Source organism: Anolis carolinensis, chromosome 5 (genome assembly GCF_035594765.1).
Source record: "Anolis carolinensis isolate JA03-04 chromosome 5, rAnoCar3.1.pri, whole genome shotgun sequence".
Classification (NCBI taxonomy): domain Eukaryota; kingdom Metazoa; phylum Chordata; class Lepidosauria; order Squamata; family Dactyloidae; genus Anolis; species Anolis carolinensis.
The window spans coordinates 177,828,600-177,842,290 of NC_085845.1; the positions used below are offsets into that span (position 1 = coordinate 177,828,600).

The 13,691-nt window shown below is 38.3% G+C and overlaps 1 protein-coding gene across 3 annotated transcripts in view; it reads right to left on the reverse strand.

Annotated features, from left to right (window-relative positions):
- abtb3 (ankyrin repeat and BTB domain containing 3) overlaps positions 1-13,691 on the reverse strand; it is a 275,369-nt gene that overhangs the window by 10,429 nt on the left and 251,249 nt on the right. For 2 of the 3 annotated variants that reach the window (XM_062983030.1, XM_062983028.1), the window contains 5 exons: positions 9,364-9,457; positions 9,134-9,269; positions 6,833-6,871; positions 6,254-6,474; positions 3,982-4,160 (listed from right to left, as the gene is read on the reverse strand). In XM_062983030.1, the coding sequence (XP_062839100.1) occupies positions 3,982-4,160; positions 6,254-6,474; positions 6,833-6,871; positions 9,134-9,269; positions 9,364-9,457 (669 nt within the window). The remainder of the gene's footprint in view (positions 1-3,981; positions 4,161-6,253; positions 6,475-6,832; positions 6,872-9,133; positions 9,270-9,363; positions 9,458-13,691) is intronic. The other variant, XM_062983029.1, reaches the window with a different exon arrangement.

Here is a 13,691-nt window from a genome sequence, read left to right on the forward strand (position 1 = left end):
CTCTGAGTTCATACTCACAAAAATGTTTCTTTGATGAGTGTTTTGAATTTGATGGTAGAGTGTTCATTGTTTTTTTTTTACTGTAAACTAATCTATGTGAAGAATTTTCATTTCAATAAAATAGATTATACCCACACATTTGTGTCTATGAATTCATGTGCATTTTTTCTTGGGAGAGGGTTCAATAGCATTCATCAAATTTTCAAAGGTGTTCATCACCAAGAAAGGTACAAGAACCACTGCCTTAGCTGGAGCTGGCTTAAAGCCCTTCCACAATATAGGGAAAAAAGCAGGATATTAAACAAACAAGCAAGTAAACAAGTGAATATGCAAGCTGTCCTTTGGTGGCAATTGAGAGTAATGCCAAGACTCTATTTTGATATCATTTTTAAACCGATGGAGTTGGGAAAATATACTGCCTATGTGTTTTGGAATGATATTGTACATGTAAGTCTTGGAGCCTTGGTTCCAATATCCCAAAGAATATTCCCTTTTTATTGGAAGAAATAATAATAACGTATTTAAAACAGTAAAAGGTCTTTAGGAATCGGTTGCTGAAATATCACATGAAGAAATTATTATTAAAAACGTCAACACAATCCAATCAAAAACAAGGTTAGTTTACAGTTTGGAAGGGTAATGATTTAGAGCACAACTCCTCAGATCCTGTGCTCATTTGGACCTTCCAAGGAACTGTAGGCCAAACAGTAATTTTTAAAGCTTCTGGGTTAGTTTCCAGATAAATCCATGCTATTGCACACAATTTTATTGAACACTAGTTAACTGTATGTTATATGTGCATGCCATACTAGTATACCTGATATTTGCTTCTCATATGGGGAATATAAGATGCAAATTTATGAAGGCTTCGGTTCCTGATTATACCAAACTGTTTAGATACAGAAGTGTTGAAAGTGATGACAAGGAACTCTACATGCCACAATAGTCATAAATATACAAAAGAATTGTCTGTCCCAAGAAGAAAAAATAATCACACTAAAGATGATGCAAAAAGTCCAGGTATTGATTGCTCTGCCCTGAAGGGCTTGACAAAATAAAGTAAAACTATTTTGTCTAGGTTTTTTGGATTACAACTTAGAAGAGAGTGAGTGAAAGAGAGAGGGAGGGAGAGGGGGGGGAGAGAGTGAGTTGTCATCCAAAAGGCACATTACCAACTGTTTATCCCCATATTTTCAGGAAATATAAAAAAATGATATTTTCTAAACTATTTAGGATGAGTTCAAGACATCTAAGAAAAGGCAACACTTCTTGATGCAATTCAATGAATTTCCCTACACTATGTATTGTACTTATATATTGGCAAGTTCCTGTTATTGACTGTGGAATATACAAAACTCCCACCAAATATCATAATTTGATATGACACTTTTATGGTGTCAGTAATGCAGAGAAACAATCAGTTGCAGCTGCCATGGCATTTGAATCATAGAATTATAGAGTTGGAAGAGACCACAAGGGTCATCTAGTCCAACCCCTATGAAACCAGGGACTGAAAGTTTAGGATAGAGAAATACTTACACAATACGCACTTATTTAGAAAAAGGGGAAAGCTGCTAGATAACCCCGTTTCAGACTTTGGAAAGCTACACTGTCTTGTTTGATCACTTCCTTGTTATACATACAATGTTTGGAAGAGCACAGTTCTCAGTTATGCTCCCGGGATAAAAATAGGACTGCTCCCAATTGAGATCCAAAACAAAAGTGCGAATTTATCCATTCTTTGTTACCAAGTCAATCTGTCTTTTCCAAGTGGGTTATCAAGGGAATAGTCTGAAATAAAGAAAACCTGCAAAAGGCACAGTTCTGCACAGAATAACACCACAATCCCCACCTGCTAACTAGCTGTACTCAGTGAATGTAATATTCTTGAAATGATCACTTACGGTATATTTGTGCTTGAAAAATTAACCAGTATTGAATATATTGCAGTCTTCTAAAGTTTAGTCGAACCTTTCCCTCCATTTTGGTACAAAGTTTATCAATTTAAGGACAACTCTCATATATAACTCATTACACCGCTGTTTATACAAACTAAAATATGTCATATTTGTTGAAAGACATTCATAAGGTGTACGCATAGGCCATTGCCAAGTCTTTGCCAAGGAACCTGAATTGTTCTGCAATAAGGGTGTTCTCACAAAACTAAATTAACTGACCTTAAAAAAAATACTAAATGCAGGGACACAAATGTGATGAAAGATATTTCACAGCTCTGAGAAATATCAGAAAGAAGAAATCCAAAGCAAGGTGCACAGTTCTCTCCTTGTGACATTAGTCAGCTAGATAAGATAAAGTTCAACTCTGCTCTCATTTGCTTATCAGATGCTCTGGTCTCTTGTATTTGATTGTGTGACCTGAATGACTTTCTGTTTTACCACAAGGCTCTGATTTCTGGTGTCTCTCCCACTCACTATCAATGTCAATATTAAGCTATTTTTGCAGTAGATAAAGATCACCAGCACTCTCTTTTTAACAACCAAATTTGGATATTTGGGAAATACATTAGGTGTCATAGCGAATTGATCAGTTTGTATTATAGGAATGAAATTTTTAAAATCACTTCCACCTTCTCCTTGGACACCCTTATTTAATTTGTTACTTTTTGGTTTGAAGCCAACCATCATTTTAACATTACACCCAACCCTGAAAACCACAGTTTGTGTTCATCTAGCAAACTGATGCTACCTACCACAGTCTGAAGATGATTTGTGGGAGAAATTTGGAGGCCAACCACAAATCCACAGAATGATAAATATTGTGAGAAGGTAGAAAAGAAACACAAATTGGTCTGTCTAACCTGAAAGCTTTACTCAAAACAGTGATTGGTTTTGTATGTGAATGATTCAAATTGTGCTTCCATTTGAGGAGGTGGCAGCAATTTTTGCTATATTTCCTACATTTTACATAAAAAAGACCCAAACAACATTATATTCCCTATGTTCAAGATGCTTCCGTTCTTTTCCTTATTACCCTTTTGTGCTGTTCATTTCATATTTAAGGTTTTAGAGTCTTAGCAATAGACGTCTCTGCTAGAAAATCCTATTATCCTTCCTTTCCCAATCTCAATTATATCCTCATTTTAAAAATGCTTTTATTTTATTTCACAATATTTTATTTTACAAAACCTCTTTGGAACCTTAGTTATTGAAGTAGTAGGTGATTGTACTCAGAATGATCAACCCTTCTCACAATTTCGACTGTGGCTGAAAGTGCAAAATTGCATATGGAGGGAGGAATGTGATGTTATTAAAAGTACTCCTCCATTTGAGTACTCCATTTGTGGTGGGTGAGTGGTTGATGTTTACAGCTACAGGTTTAGCATTTAGGTTTAAAGAGAGGTTAAAATTTAAGTTGATAAACAAAAGCATAGGAGAGGAGAAAGAATTAGTGTAAGAGTTGGAACACCATTTATTCATCTCCCAGCTATATCCCCTAATTATTGCAAAAAAGAAAAAAATACAGAAGAGTTAAAATAAAGAGGTCTAGATGGGGAAACAGCAAGAAATGACCTGAAAAGGTATGGAACTGCCAGTCTGGAGTTCAAAAATCTGGATGATGAGTTTTATGTAGTGTCTTATAAAAGGCTGGATGGCCATCTTTTGGGGGTGTTTGGAATGAGATGTTCCTACTTCTTGGCCGGGGGTTGGACTGGATGGCCCACAAGATCTCTTCCAACTCTAGGATTCTATGATTCAAATGAAAACATTTTTTAATTTCAAGAATCTGAAAAATGTTTGACAGCTGGCTTTTATAAAGACTACTCCACTCTCATATGGTGATATTTTAAATTATGTAAGTTCATTCCCTGGATATCGTTTAAGATTTTTCCTTTCCTTTTCATGTCTTTGTGCTTTGTTATATATGCTACATAAAGTTTTTATACTCCCTCCAAAAAAAAACACAAGATAGGTCATGACAGTGATGACAACTATAGCATAATGAGGCCACAGTTTGACCTACCTTGCTTGCCTTCAAGATTTCAATCATCAAAGGCAATCCTTGTGTGATGAGTTCTTCAGTATATTCTTCCTCCTGGATGGATTTAAATTCTTTTAGCAAGCACTGGATAAGAGGTCTTCTATGCTGTTGAAAAGCAGTCCTCAAGGATTCCAGCCATGTATGAAGAGTCCATGGGACACCTGTTTAAAACAGAAATTGCCCTAAAAGTGTATGTCTCCAAATGATTACATATCTCCTGACATGAAGACCCCATGTTGGGTCAAATTTTGAATTTCAGTGCTGACATTCTTGATGTTCCTTACCTATTAATCTAATTTTGAATAAATATCCCAGTTTGCTATCTGTTGTGAACAATTCTGCTAAAACAAGGGTGCCATATCATTTTGCTCAATCTTTGGATCTTAAAAATTGTTTAAAATGTTTTGATAAAATATATCAATATATTTTTGATCAAACAATTCAGGTTTATAATCATATGCCCCTGGAAGAGCACAAAATAAACCTCCAGATATTCGAGACTTCGGCTCCTATTAACTCCTGCTAGGATAGCCAAGAGATTATAGACATTGTGGTCCAAAACATATGCCTGACATATACAAATAACAAAGTTCACACAACCCCACCTATTAGTCCCTTAGCTTGGTACTTCTCAGGCTATTTGATGAATGGAATCGGCAATTGCAGTATTTTTTGTTCATACCAGCACCATGCATGTGCCTATTGATTACATTGTTTTTCTTTCCACCCTAGAAAATTGCTATGAATTGTCAGCCAATAATGCAAACATGAACACCAGTTCAGAGACCACTACTTTGAGTAGTTCTGCCCTAGTGAATGCATAGGGCCACAATACCCTCAGTATTGTGTTCCTGGACAATTGGGAGTTGGCCCTGAAACATCTTTCTAGCAAAGGCACACAGAGAACACTTTCTAAAGCTCTTTATTGGGTTGACCAATAGTGCTAAATAGTGCACTCTCTCTTGCCAAGATATGGGCATGTAACTTTCCAGTGACCCTTAGTCCCTTGGTCAGTTGTGAAGACCTGTTTTCTGACACCTCTGTTCCTCTAGCACAGTGGTTCTCAACCTGTGTGTCCCCAGATGTTTTGGCCTTCAACTCCCAGAAATCCTAACAGCTGGTAAACTGGCTGGGATTTCTTGGAGTTGTGCTCTAGGATAATATTAGAAGCTTGTGTGAAATAAAAACTTTCTTTAAAAAGGCATTTCTCCTCTTTCAAAAAGGACAGGGCATCTCTCCTGGCACAGTGTTCATTATCACATAGGGATGCACTGACTGAAAATCAAATAATATTAGTTTCTTGCTTAGTGACTGTTTTCTCCACAATCAGCTTAATAAATGGCAAAGTGGGCTCCCAATATCCCCGGATTTTGCTTCCAGGATCCCGACATTACCCCCATGAATACCAAAATCCATGAATGCGCAAGTCGTATGATGTACAATATCATAATAAAATAAAGTCCCTATAAAATGGTGAACAACTCAAACAAGTATCACAGAGAGCCCAAGGATCTGTGAAATGGCAGGAAGCTATAATAGGGTATGCCTACATATTACCATAGTGTTTGGTGCATTACAAAATAAAGAATTGGTTTTTGGACTCTTATTTAAAACATATTTGAGTAATGGTTAGTTGAATTCATGGTTGGTGAACACATGGATCTGCAGGACTAACTATATATATACACACTCATGTAGGAAGTGTCAAATTAACAATCTGTAAGCCATTCTGGGAACACGTTGGCTGAAGGCCTTAGATAAATAATGCATAGATAGATTCTCAAATGTCTCTGGTACAGGGACAACAAATAGGTAAAATACAGGACAGGAACACAGATGGGAGGAATCAATTGATTAGCAGCTCTTTAGAAATGAAGAGATAAAGTAAAATATTGGGGGAGGGGAGAAAGGAGGGGCAATGGTGTAGACAGGACCTGATCCTTCAATACTGATTCTTGCCCCTTGGATTAACATATTTCATGTGATGATCCATAACTGATTGTAATTGCCAGACCCAAATATAAATCTCAAATCTGTGAGAAATTAAAAATCTAGTCATATTGGTAGTTTATTTTTAACATTAAAATTATCATGTCTTCCCAGACACATTCAAAACTTGTCTGCTTTCTGGCTTGACAAGAACTTGGGAACAATCAGAAATTGTCAGCACAAGTGACAAAGGCCTCTCATATCAAGTTGTGTTTCTGACACTAGCCTCTCATGGAGAGAAATCACAGTAGAAACCAAAACTGACCTATGCTCCTTATGTCAATGGTTACATCCACGTATCCGTGTTCGGCACTGTGATACATCGCTTCCTTCAGAGCTTTCAGTCTGGCCTTGCTGTTGCGGCTGGCACATAAAGGTGCAGGAGCGCCGTCTGCCAAGTCAGTTCCCTCCGCCAATATCTCCTCCAGGGACAGGATATCACTCTTCTCCTTCTCTGGCTGAGCAAGCAGCTTACGAAACACATTTCTGTCAATCACAGGGAAAAAGACAAAGGTGGGGGCAGGATAAAGGCCACCAGGTTGGAACTGTTCTCTGCAAAGCTAGACTACAGCTAAGCAGTCATCTAGCTAATGCTAAATCTAGTTAGAATGTCTAACTAGATTCTCTATCAAACCATCTTTCAAGCTATGCTTTCCCCCCATTTTGCGCAATATAATTGCAGCTGCAATTGCAATGTCTGAAACAGAAGCTCCTTCCTCTTGCTCATCAACAAGTTTACACCTTTGTGACACCATTAGATCCAATGGAGTCATCCTCTATGGATGATCTGTTAGAAATGATCAATCAAACCCAGTGTGCATTTTCTCCCTTACCTCCCACCTACCTTATATGCTTACATCTTGCTAGCTGCGCATGTTCAGTCCTGTGGAGGATAGAATAAGCAATGTTTCGAGAGCAAAGGGCTAAAGAGTGTCGGCCTGGGTGTATTTACAGGGGGAGGAAACACCTTTCTCTTGCTAAGTGAAATGATAGATGCATTATGCCATGCAATGTAATAAAGGAAGATATATCCAATGGTAGCCAAGATGATAACCACAATCCAGTATTCTCAGGGTGAAGAGAGATCTAACATTCAAAGAGATATTAATGGTGGGTTCTTCACTTATCATATGGATCTAGCTTAGTTTTGGCTTTGTATGAGAGAAAGATCAATATCAACAGCAAATGCACCAAATCCAAATGAGGTACTCCCCAAAAGTTCATTTCTGGTAAGATCCTGCCCACTCACCAGCGTATTTCTAAAGCACCACATGAATTAGAAAGTTCATCCTTCATCTTCTTTCTTTTTTGATGGAAATATTATAAAAATACTTGCAAATCTTCAAAGACTTGCAGTACCACTTTGGAATTGTGAGAGGTGCTCATGTCACATTACAGATACCAGCTTTGATGACTGTGAACTTGTAAAGCCCATCTATTCAGAGCTTGGCCTTGGGATGCGGAAGGAACATTTGCATTGAGTACATTGAAGCTGCATACAAACTGTACTTGCTGTTTATAAAATGTTGCATCACTCTTCACCCTTAGTGAAAGTGAACCTATAGTACATTCTTACTTCTTAATATAGTTATAAGTGCTAATTTTTATGTAGAATTTTGTGCAGAACACATAATTTGGATTCCTGAGAGTCCTGACATCTACTCTACGACCAGCAACAATAAAAGCTATAAAGAGCCTCCAAAAGTGACCACACATGCTAAGCAATCCTATGATCTCCTGGAAACACTGCAACATATCTGTTAATATGAATTGGTATCAATTCAGAATGGTGTCAATTAATACAGGTGAACACGATCATGATGGAATGGAAACAGACTTCTCTCATTAGGAAGTGAAAGTGTTCCAAAAAGGAGATGTGACAAAGAAAAGAACCATTTAGCGTCTTTTCTCATATTTTTCCTCAAATGCCTCCTATAATTTGCCAAGCCATTCATTTGTAAATCGAAACCATGCCTGAAATATTTTTTTCTCTTTTGCAACGAGTAGGACTCCATAGCCACCTGTTTTGTTGTGACTGGTTTGGAAGGAGCCCAAAAATAGAACTTGGGAAGACACACTGACAGCTGGTGCAGGGAAAAGCTAAGCAGGATGTCTGTTAGAAATACTGTTCTTTTTGTTGGATTAAATAACCTTGAAGGTGCTTTCCAACTCCACAATTCTGTGGTGCAGATGCACACATAGATCAAAGGATTGTCACAATATGTTCATTTTTACTTCTGCCAGATTTGAAGAGTTAATATGTAGTCTTCCTTTCTCAATCATTTCATTAAGGACACAAAAGGGGCCTCCTAGATCAAACCAGGGATTTGCCTCTCTTTTCCCCAGAAGGGGCAGGCTAGATGTCTCTGGGAATTTACAGAGTAGACAAGAAGGTGTCAGAGATGCCAGGGATATAACTAGTATCTCTTGGCTCTTTTGTGATCTGGCTATTTCGATTTTTGGTTTCAAGAAGCCTTAGGCAGGATGGCCAATGGTCAGGAATTCTTTGAGCTGCAGTTTGGAACACGTGGAGGGCCTAGAGTTGAAAACTAGTGTCCTAGACAAGGTTCCCGTGGGAATTGATCACTGGTGAGTGAAGGTTTCCATTTCTGTGGGACAGTGAATTCACTCTGGACTTCATAGTCCAAGCTTAAAGAAGCTACTGAAGATGCTGAACTCTATCACCAAAAAGTCTGGGAGCCACCATCTGCCACTGTACTTGACTCTATTTGCTTAGAATGACTACTAGCTTTCCTTATCTGGGAAAGTGCCCAGGCTTCCAATTCAGGTTATGATAAATTTGCCCTTACCTAGTCCTGGCTCCTGGTTTGTGTTCTAATGCTAACATCAGGCATGGTTCCTATCTCCCCATCGACACAACAAAACAAAATTTCTCAGACCCCAATGTCTGATGTTCAGATACACTGCCTCTGAATATGAACATTCCTTTTAAGTTATCACTGCTGATACAACCTTTTATCCAGTATTTAACACACAGCAACATTACAGCATTTGAAAAGCACACTTAGAAATGCAGAGACTAACACCTGCAATGGAAGCACGGCTCACAGATTTTACAATATTTCACACCATCTTGTGCACATGAATTACCGTAGCCATTTCCTTAGGGCTCTCCCAACTCTACCTGTGTCCATGTGCAGCCGCCTGGCTGAAGGAGTTCATATCACCTTGCGGAGTCATGGAAATGCCATTCCTGTACATGGTTCCAATCATGGGGTCAGCGCCCCGTTCCAAAAGGAGACTAACCAGTTCAAAATTTCCTGTAGAACAAGAAATGAGGATTTTTAAAAGACCTCTTCAAGCAGATTTTCTTAGTTAGGGAGTTATTAAACAGCTTGATCAGAAAAGCCTTACCAGCAGCTGCTGCCAGTTGCAAGGGAGTTTCCGAATAGTTTTCTTCACCATGTTCCAACGAACCTTCTACTTTGGCACCTGCATCCAGCAACAACTACAAAGGAAATTCACCATTTAAGGCTGTTGATTTATACCTGTCTGAAACTTCCTGAAGATTAACTGGATGCCAAAGGAAGCTGGGCAGGTTCAAAGCCAACTGAATTCAAGGCCAATTTCCAACTGGGCTTATGACTGATTACATATTTACAACCCATGATGTATTTTGCAGCCTGGTGTCTATTGGAGGTCACTCAAATAGTTTATCATGCATCAGGAAGGGAGCAGGGTTGTGAGCAGGGGCAGCCACATTGTAACATCGCAAGTGACAAGGAAAGGAAAATATTGGATGAAATGTGATGTCCCATTCATGCATTTACTTGTTCGGCATTTTGTTCCTTGATTCCTTGCTTTCTCTTGACTCCTTAAAATGCGTTGTGGATAAGGAAAACTCTGGAGCTTTTTAAAAAACTCATAGGCAGCCCTGAAACTCATAATAACCACCCTGGCGGCTGCATATGCTCCATGCACTTTGTCCATCCCTGAATTAACCCAAAAGCTTCCCAGTGGGGACCAACTTGATGTCTGCTTCAGTCACCATCCTAGTGGCTCGGAAGATTCCTTTTGAATTCAATGCTTCCATGGATACCCAAGGACTCGGATGGGCATTTTGAGAGTTTTTGGAAGTTCTATCACACATACCTTTTTCAATTCTTTCCACTCAGCTTTCATGCAAATAAGATATATATTATTGGCATTAAAATGTGTGCCTGGAGATATTAAATGGTAAATTATTTCTGGGACCTATGAGAGAAAATGTTGTGTCAAGTATTCTCTAATGCCGACCTGGACGTTATTTAAAAATTGGCATTCTTCATGAACCCTATAGTTGTCATGGGTAAACATCAATGAAAGACACCATTCACATATAATCTATCATTTGCAATGACCAGACAAATTCTTCACTTTAAAGCATACCAGAAATCCATACTTGTGGGAAATGCAGTCCCAGCAGAAAAGCTGAAATCTTAGGGCAATTGTCAGAGGAAAGAGTGATGTATTAGCCTTTTGTAAGATCTTGGGAAGGCCACGCTACCATTGCCCCTTCTGCCAAAAAATAAAATAAAAAATCATACCCCCCCTCTAGGAAGTTTGGGGGCATTTTCACCATTTTTTTTGTATTTTTGGAGCCATTTTAAGAACAGGGGACACCTATTCTTACAAGAAGAAATGACCCAGAAGTCACTCTGTTTACTTCCTAAAATAAAGCTCCAAAATATGGTTTCCAACTCACCAAGGATTAATTTCTATAAAACATTTTTGATCCTTGTATGCCACAAAATGGTCTTGAGGATCACATCTAAAGGTAATTTGCAGGAAATACATCTTGGCCTTATTCAAAAGGACTTCTGGGAGGAAAACAAAATCTATGGCCAAAAATAAGGAGAGGTAAGAATGGAAAATTTTGAAGAATTTTCACCCAACCCTTGGTATATTTAAAATAAACGTTGCTGTAAAAATATCTACTGACATAGGCTACTTGCCCATCTTTCCTGTGCAAGATGGCAGTAAGTCATGGGTGTATCCAAGCCACAGATGGCTCATGGACCAAGTAGAAGGATGACCCTTCCTCCACCATTTTAGGTTGAGCCATGTTCCCTTCTCCTCAGTCCACAAGCACAATTGCTCCAACTTCTTAAGCAAGGATTGGCCCTAAATAGACTAAAATCTGTTTCACTAAAGAAGTTTCCAAAAACTGGACCTATATGTAATCAATCATTTATTCCTTAAAGGAAATTTTAAAAAATATAACTCTACAATATTTAAGATATATATTGAATCCACAAAAGTCTTCTGAAACAAATAATTAAAAATCCAGATAGAGATATTACAGCTCATATGTTAAACACATGGCCTATGAGAGGAATCCGGTCTGCCCTGTCATTTATTTTATGTGGACAATGAGGCTTTTAATGCCAAGACAACATACATTTATACAGTCTTACAACTTCAAATGGCCCTTTGAAGGCAACCATAAGGCTGATGTGATCTTTGGTGAAAATGAGTTTGGCACCTCCATATTAGAGGGAAAACAAACAGAAGTCCATATTGTTATGTTGGCCAGGGGAGCAAGTCAAGAGACCAGCCCACCTTGTCATACCACATTTGGGACTATTTCTCTGTTTCCACTCTCTATTCAATAAAAACTTGACAATCTACAATATTAAAAGAAGGCATGCAGAAATTTAAGTAGAGACTAGCCACACTGACACAAATCACCTGAGAGCTCAGTGTGGTGATTGCAATTTGCTTAAAGCAGATATAGTTCTAGGTTTGTCTTTATTGTAGTGTTATGTCTCAATATAGTCACATCTCTCTAGGAGTGCTTTAATTTATAGGTTTCCGAGCTCCACAAAAAAAAAACAACATTGTGTAACTACCGTATTTCTTTTTTTAAAATCCATTGCTAGAGGTCATTTATTAACTTTAAAAAGGTGGAGGAAAAGAAAGGAAATACATGGGAGGACTCGGTTGTCGTTATGTGCCATCCAGTTGACTCTGACTTATGGTGACTCTTTTTATGGGGCTGTTTTAGGAAAGATTATCCAGAGGTTTGCCACTGCCATCTTCTAAGGATGAGAATATGTGACTTGTCAACATCATGCAAGAAATGATAAAATTGTATAAATGAAACAGGAGAATTCCATATTAAAATGAGCTTTCTAGGAGTACCAAGGAGCACTGGGAATATGTATCTTGGCTTATCCGCCACTTGAAAAACGTCAATGTTCTGGAAAATCTAATTAGGTCAATTGAGTTGACTATGTTAATTTTTGCATTTTTAATGTTTTTCCCACATTGAAAAAAACTGCAGAAAAAAAGGTAAAGATGTTGCATAAAGATGTTTTGGTGAACAAAACAAGGAATTTGAGCAAAATATTAATTTTTGTACTAAATATTGGGGTATTTACATAAAATCTTTTTTTGAGCAGATTGTTCGATATATTGAGACATACTTTTGTCACTAAAGACAAAAAGACCTTTATGTATTTGACAAGCTTAAGGGACAGTGTGTAATTGAAATTAATCCTCTGGGGATTTAGAAGTTGAAAGTGAGAGTGGCAATACATAGTACTGAGAAAGTCCGTATGTACTGCACTGATATGACAGCTGGTAGGCTGAGCAGTGTACTATTAGCCATATCAGTTGCATAAACAGCTTGGAGAGTAGAAAATGATTAACAACATGTTGGATATGGTAACTGGATGTACTGTACGGGCACATCCATTCACCAGCAACTAACATCATGCAGTTATGCCTGAACTTGGATAACAACGTAACAATTGCCCTTCTAAATCACAGCTAACCGAGAAAGATCAATTAGATGCCTTTCTAAAGCTAACAAGTGAGACCTAGTAATCAGAAGTGGAGTGCTCATTAATGTAAAAGCCCCAGATTTGAGTTATCTTGTCTTAAAAGTCATTGGTAGGTCGATAATCTGTTAATCTGTTTCATCGTTTTCAAAGCCATCTAAATTTATGATCATAATACCATCTCAAAGTCATTAATCTCACTTGTTAATTAAGCATTGCATGAAATGTTTTCTCTTCATTTTGTTTATTTTGAAGCTTTGGTGAATCCAATGAAATGTTTGGAGAGAAAAATATCTCTTGAGCCCTTCACTGAACTCAGCTTCAATCTTGCCTGTTTTTCAGGTTGAGTTTTCCTTATTCAAAATATTTGGGATTAGAGGGTTAAAAAAAATCTCAATTTCTTGGACAACCTATATTTGCATATGCATAGTGAATGAGGCATAGGAGGAAGGAGGGTTAGTTACACATCCAGCCCAGCTGAGCTTTTCTCAAGGAGCTGTTGCTCCACCGTAGCTGGAAATTTCATGGGGAAAAGGGAAGGTGGAGGACCCGGGTTCTACTGCCAGAACTACACAAATCACATTTAAAAAGGAGATGTCAAGGAAGAGAAAAGTCCAAATGCATCTGACTGCTGCCAACTCGGGGAATGTTGAAAAGCTCAAGCTGCTCAATCCATGCTATGCTTGGGCCCCTTCCCCAATCTGTCACAGGCCAGAGCACAAAGTAAATCTGCAGCAGCCAGATGCATTTGGTCTCTCTCTCTCTCTCTCTCTCTCTCTCTCTCTCTCTCTCTCTCTCTCTCTCTCCCCCCCCCCCCGGGTTAGCTCTGCTTTTTATGGGGAATCTGTACATGTCTAGAAGCAAAACCCAATCCACCAATTTTCCCTTTCCCTCCCCAAATTTCTGACTGTGGTGAAG